Source organism: Chrysochloris asiatica, unplaced genomic scaffold (assembly GCF_000296735.1).
Source record: "Chrysochloris asiatica unplaced genomic scaffold, ChrAsi1.0 scaffold00025, whole genome shotgun sequence".
Taxonomy (NCBI): domain Eukaryota; kingdom Metazoa; phylum Chordata; class Mammalia; order Afrosoricida; family Chrysochloridae; genus Chrysochloris; species Chrysochloris asiatica.
In genome coordinates, this window is record NW_006408543.1 from 9,811,833 (window position 1) to 9,817,680 (window position 5,848).

The 5,848-nt window shown below is 62.2% G+C and overlaps 1 protein-coding gene across 1 annotated transcript; it reads left to right on the forward strand.

Annotated features, from left to right (window-relative positions):
• The first annotated feature begins 1,831 nt into the window (after positions 1-1,831).
• Positions 1,832-2,746, forward strand: DIO3 (deiodinase, iodothyronine, type III). Its single transcript, XM_006878298.1, is given in 1 exon segment — positions 1,832-2,746. A coding segment is annotated over 1 exon segment (915 nt).
• Positions 2,747-5,848: the final 3,102 nt, after the last annotated feature.

The following is a 5,848-nucleotide window of genomic DNA, read 5'->3' on the forward strand; positions in this document are numbered from 1 at the left end:
AGGAGTTCCATCCGCGCGCCCCCCACCCTCTGCATACACTCCGGGTTTTACCTGCTGCGAGTCTAAAGGGAACATCTCGGGCGGTAGAGGGTGCAGACAGGGCCGCGAACACCAGAGGGGGGCCGCCGCCTGAGGCAGGGTGCCTACCACACGCTCCCTGGGTCCTGCCTGGTGGGTAGGGCGGGGGCCGCGGGTCCCGAAGCTGACTTCCCTACGCGCTCCCTAGCCGCTGGGAGCACTTGCGCTCTCGCCACCCCGCACCGGGAACACCCGCCGTGGCCTCGGGAGCGGCTTCCGTCCCGGGAAGAAGTTAGCGGCTGGGTCCCGGCGGGCGGCGCACGGGACGGGACGCTGGCTACAGCGGCAACGCTCTCGGGTCGGTGTCCGACCCGGACAAGTCCCCACGACCCAAAGGTACCCCGGGCAGCTGGACTACCTAAACGTGGCACAGACGGTCGCGACAGGACCCAGGTCTGACCTGGAGGGCCACACGGGCCCAGGAGCAGCGGGGTTTGCTCCTGGGTTGGGGGACCCCAAGTACAGAAACTTCCCCGTACCCGCAGCCCCTGATCCCCAAGTCACCCGGAGCTGTGTCCCCGTGCAGCCAAGGACCAGAAGGTCTCCGACACGACCACAGGGCTGGTCAGAGCCCCGCGGAGTTGGGGACTTCCTCTGTCCCCCAAGAAGCCTCAGCCCACGTTCACAGTTGAAAGTACGCACTGGGCGCGACCGTGAGCCTCCGCGGGGAGTCGGGCCACCGTGCTTGGGGTCGGCGCGGGTGGCTCTGCTCCGGTACTCCAATCTCGACGTTCCCGGGGCGGAGAGCAACGTCCGGGGACGCACGGGACGGGTGCGCCCGGCTGGCCCGGCTGCGCCGGGAGAGGCCGGCGGCAGCAGGGGAGCGCTCGGCGTTCAGGCAACAGCTACCCCTAGTGGGAGAGCCGCCGGGCGCCGCCGCCCCGCGCCCCTGCCCCGCGCCCGCCGTCCGCGCCCGGGGCGCTCCGGGCCGGCGGGGATCCCGGGCGGGAGCGCTTTCCTGGGTCTTAGTCCAACGCCACCGGCCCGCCGACCCTGCCCTTCCACCTCTGGGCCGGACCCCGCGGTCGCTGACCCCAGAGCGGCGGCGCCGGGCGGGCACGCGACAGGACGGGGCGGGCGCGGCCGGGGCGGCGGTCTCCTGCTGCGCTGGGGGCGCGGAGAGCGGAGCGCTGTGTGCGTGGCGGGCGGTGCGGGGGGCGGCGGTGTGCGATCGCGAGTGTGAGCGCGCGCGGGAGGCGGCGGGCGGGCCGGCGCGGGCTCCGGAGGCGAGCAGCGCCCGCGGGTGAGCAGGCAGGCGGCAGGGACGCAAAGTTACCTCCGCGCGGGCCCCGCGTACCCGGAGGGCGGGAGCTGGGGCCACAGAAACAGCGGCCGCGCCCCTGGCTCCCGCGGCACCTGGGCAGCGGCCCCGCACGAGCGGCGGCGACGTGGGCGGCGTTGGCGGCGGCGCGCGGGAAGCGAACCGAAGCTCCGGCGCTGCAGCCCGGGAGCCGCTCAGGTGCGCGGAGATAGGGGCGCAGGCCGGTCCAGGGCTCCAGGGCGGCACGGCGTTCTGTTGCTGGATCTCTCTGCGGGCGCAAGCCCTGGCCCTGCTCGGGTCCCCGCGGCCCCCGCCCTCAAGAGCGCCGCGCCCCCAGACCCGCCCCGCCAGACCCGCACCCCCAAGCATTGGCCGCGCCGCCGGGTGCTCCCTCCGGGCTCAAGTTGCAGGGGGCGGGCCCGGCCGGAGGTGGAGTCTCCCGCCAATTGAAGCCTCGGCTATAAATCCAGCTCCCGCACAACCAAAGCCCAGATGCCGCGCCAGGCCACCCCTCGGTCGTTGGCCGGAGCGGGCGGCGGGACCCAGGGGGTTCGGGGGGCAGCGGCCACCATGTTCCGTTCCCTGCTGCTTCACTCGCTGAGACTCTGCACCCAGACGGCCTCGTGCCTCGTGCTTTTCCCGCGCTTCCTAGGCTCTGCCTTCATGCTCTGGCTGCTGGACTTCCTGTGCATCCGCAAGCACTTCCTGGGACGACGCCGTGGGGACCAGCCTCAACCCGAGGTGGAACTCAACAGTGACGGTGAGGAGGTGCCCCCCGACGACCCCCCGATCTGCGTGTCAGACGACAACCGCCTGTGCACTCTAGCGTCGCTCAAGGCGGTGTGGCACGGACAGAAGTTGGATTTCTTCAAGCAGGCGCACGAGGGCGGCCCAGCGCCCAACTCCGAGGTGGTCCTGCCCCAGGGCTTCCAGAGCCAGCACATCTTAGACTATGCACGTGGAAACCGCCCACTGGTGCTCAACTTCGGCAGCTGCACCTGACCCCCGTTCATGGCGCGCATGAGCGCCTTCCAGCGCTTGGTCACCAAGTACCGGCGCGATGTGGACTTCCTCATCATCTACATCGAGGAAGCGCACCCTTCTGACGGTTGGGTCACCACAGACTCCCCCTACAGCATCCCGCAGCACCGAAGCCTGGAGGACCGCGTCAATGCGGCACAGGTACTGCAGCAGGGCGCGCCGGGCTGCGCTCTGGTCCTAGACACCATGGCCAACTCCAGCAGCTCAGCCTATGGCGCCTACTTTGAGCGCCTCTATGTCATCCAGAATGGCACCGTCGTGTTCCAGGGCGGCCGTGGGCCCGACGGCTACCAGGTGGCAGAGTTGCGTACCTGGCTAGAGCGCTACAATGAGCAGCAGTATAGCGCTCAGTCTCGTCGGGTGTAAGCAATGAAGGACAATTGACTGAACTTGGCGGGCTGTGCCTTCGTGCCTTCGAGGCCCACGTGCAGGCACCCCCAAAAGAAGGCAAGCTTGGCGAGGCTCCAGTGGCACGTCTGCGCCGCAGGGTGATTCTGCACCCTCAGCCAAGGCACTGAAAGACTCTCCCTGGGACTCTGTTTCTGGTTCTGGCTCTTGCCTGTACCTGCCTGACTCGCTCTAAATCCACTGCGAAGCGTGATGCGAAGAAGCTCACCCTTGCCTGTCTGTCCCAGGACTTGTCTTCACAGATGCCTCTGCAGCTCTTTCTCACCCCTCCCCAGAGAGAAGAGGCAGAGCACCTTCAGTTAGAAGCGGTGACCTAGCGCCTGTCGGCCTTTCCTAGCGCAAAGAGAACTTAGAAGCGTCCGTGCGCCCTGAGCGCACGCTAGTTGCCAGGCACCCACACCTGTTGCACGCGAGGAGAGGGATGCCCTGTTGCTTTTGTGTTTGTTTCTTGTTCCTGAGTTGGGGGAGGGTACGGGACGTGGGAGTTGGGGAGGGTGGGCAGGGTAGTTTCCCCTCTTTGTTTTTGGTGCGCTGGAGCCCCACTGCTGATGACGAACTGTCTCTAACTGGTCCTGACCACGAGCTGACTCCGAATTGCAGGGGACTTGTACAGCACATAAGCCGAGAGGGGAATTTGCTCTGGATTTCCGAGAGGAAATCACTCTAAAGGCTATAAAGAGGGGTTGAGGGGGTGGGGGGAGGCAGCTTCGGAATGACTGGAGAGGCACTAGGGAAATTCGCAGGGACCCACAGTGAGAGAGGAGTGTGGGGTTCCGAGGGACCTGGTGGAGTCCGGGGGAAGGGAGATGAGGGAGAATTTGGCAACTAAGAGTGAGGGGTCTCCTGGGCAGAGAAGCCCTTTGCAGGGCCAGCAGGTGAGGGCTCCTGGTGCTGGAGGCTGTTTGGTGAGTGTTTTACTGGGAATAGCTTCTGTATATAAACTTCTTTTACGTTACAACAATAAAGACTTGGGGAAAAAAAACCCTGCTTTCTGGTTGTCTTTGGTCCCTAGATTTCTTTTCTCTGTAAATTGTGGCAGAAATTACAGACATCTCCTCCTCGTGTCCCCATAGTGACCCTGTTATAGGGAAGGAAGAAGCTTTGCTGGCAGTGGTTCAGGAGAATAAGGAAAAGGGAGAGGTCTTCGCTGGGCTCCCGCACTTATGAACACACACGCACACAGTGGACATCCTGGGGAGGGAGGAGGGGTCCGCCAGTGTCGGTGCGCATACAGCACTAGTTGTCCAGCGCTGACCGTCTAACAACCTGCGGCAGGAGGGAGAGCGGGGTACGCCACCTCCATGAACCTAGCCGCCCCAGCCAGCACCTGCGAAGCAAACTCCACCTCTAGTTCCTTGGGGGTTCGCGGAAGGCGCACGGCAGCAATAGGGATGAGGACCAGAGAGGCCAAGCAGTGGAGCCCGGGAGCACCCTGAGGGCGCGCCCCACCCAAGAAGTCCCCCCTCCCCTCTGCGTACCTAGGCTGAAGACCCGCCTCCCTGCCACCCCCAGTAGCTCTAGGCTGGGAAGACGAGGGCGGCGGGGTGGGGAGGAGGGGTGGGTAAAACCCTGAGCGCCGTAGGGGCTGACATTGGATGCGGACTCCCGCTCTGTGGTTTGGGCCAGGAGCCCCACGCCATCCCTATCCACACCATCCCTTCCCTCTCCCCGCCCCCACACACACCCCTTAGTAGGGGCCACTCCGAGAACTTAGAGACTCGGGGCCTCTTCCTCCATGCCCTTCGGGAGACACCTGGAGCCTAAACCTAGCGAGGATCCGGGCAAGGGAGCGGAGGCTGGAATCCGCGGGTCTGAGACCGAGACTGGGGTGTGGAGCATCCCGGGCCCGTGTTCTCGGCCAGCATGGGGAGACTAATGTCTGGTGTCAGCGCGCAGGCCTGGGGACTCTGCATGGGCGAAGGGAGCGACGACACGGGGAGCAGGGGTCCCGCTCGGACAGCGCCCCTACCTCCGATTCTGCCCCCGCGTTGCAGCTCCCAAAAAACTTTTGGAACACCCGGAGTTTGAATCTTATTCTTTTTATTGTTTGTTTGCTTATCTCATTTTGAGTTTTTGCTTTTAAAGTACTTAAACTGAAAATAACTTTTAAGAGAGCAAGACCAACAACAAAAAAGGCACCGATGAGCTTTCTGCAGCCCCGCCCCACCCCATCCGCGCTTTTCCCCTCGCCTACAAATCCTGCTCGCGAGGAGGCAGCGCTGGGGGCTGGCCCGAAGGGGCTCGCCGGTGAAAGCGAGCGATGATTGGGCCCAGCGGCCTCCAGCCCTGCGGAGCGCGCGCCGCGCCGGGACCTGTGGAGCCTGCACTGGGCTCTCTGCTCTGGCTGACTTTCTCAAAGGAGTCGGGCATCACTCTCCCTCTTTTTTAAAAAAACAAAATTTATTTCTCCTCCCTCTCTTCCTTCTGATCTGTCTCCTTTTCCCTCGTTCCACTTCTCTGTTTTTCTTTAGTATCTCCCCATCTTAAAAAATGTTAAGTAGCTCCTTGTAGAAAGTACAGACAAGTCCGCTAAGAAAATAAACCAAGACCAGGAAGCCTCCTTGGATGTGGTCATTTTCAAATTCACCACACTTGTATATAATACTTTTTTTTTTTTAAGAACAAGAGTGGCTCATTCATCTGCGTTGTAACCTGATAGCCACTTTTGACTGTCAGCATCTTCCTTCAATGCGACCCTCTTTCCACACACCCCTCTTTCCAGGTCAATAACAAGTCTTAAATGGCCCCATACCAAGTCATGACAGTTCACCTGGCTGCAGGTTCTGCAGGTATTGGGGATTTCTGGGGAAGATGCCTCTGTTTACAGCGCTGACCCCCTCCCCGCTTCAGTACACTTCTTAAAGTGGAATTACTAGGTCAACACACAAGCACACGTTTAAAAGTGTCTATTTTGTTGCACTGCCTTCCAAAAAGGCAATTTGATTCTCACATTATGTTTTCCCCATGTTCCACTATTAGGGTTTTGGAGGGGGAAAAAATGCAAATGTGTCCATGAACCAATTCTCCATATTAAGAGTTAAATACAGACGAGGGTGGAAG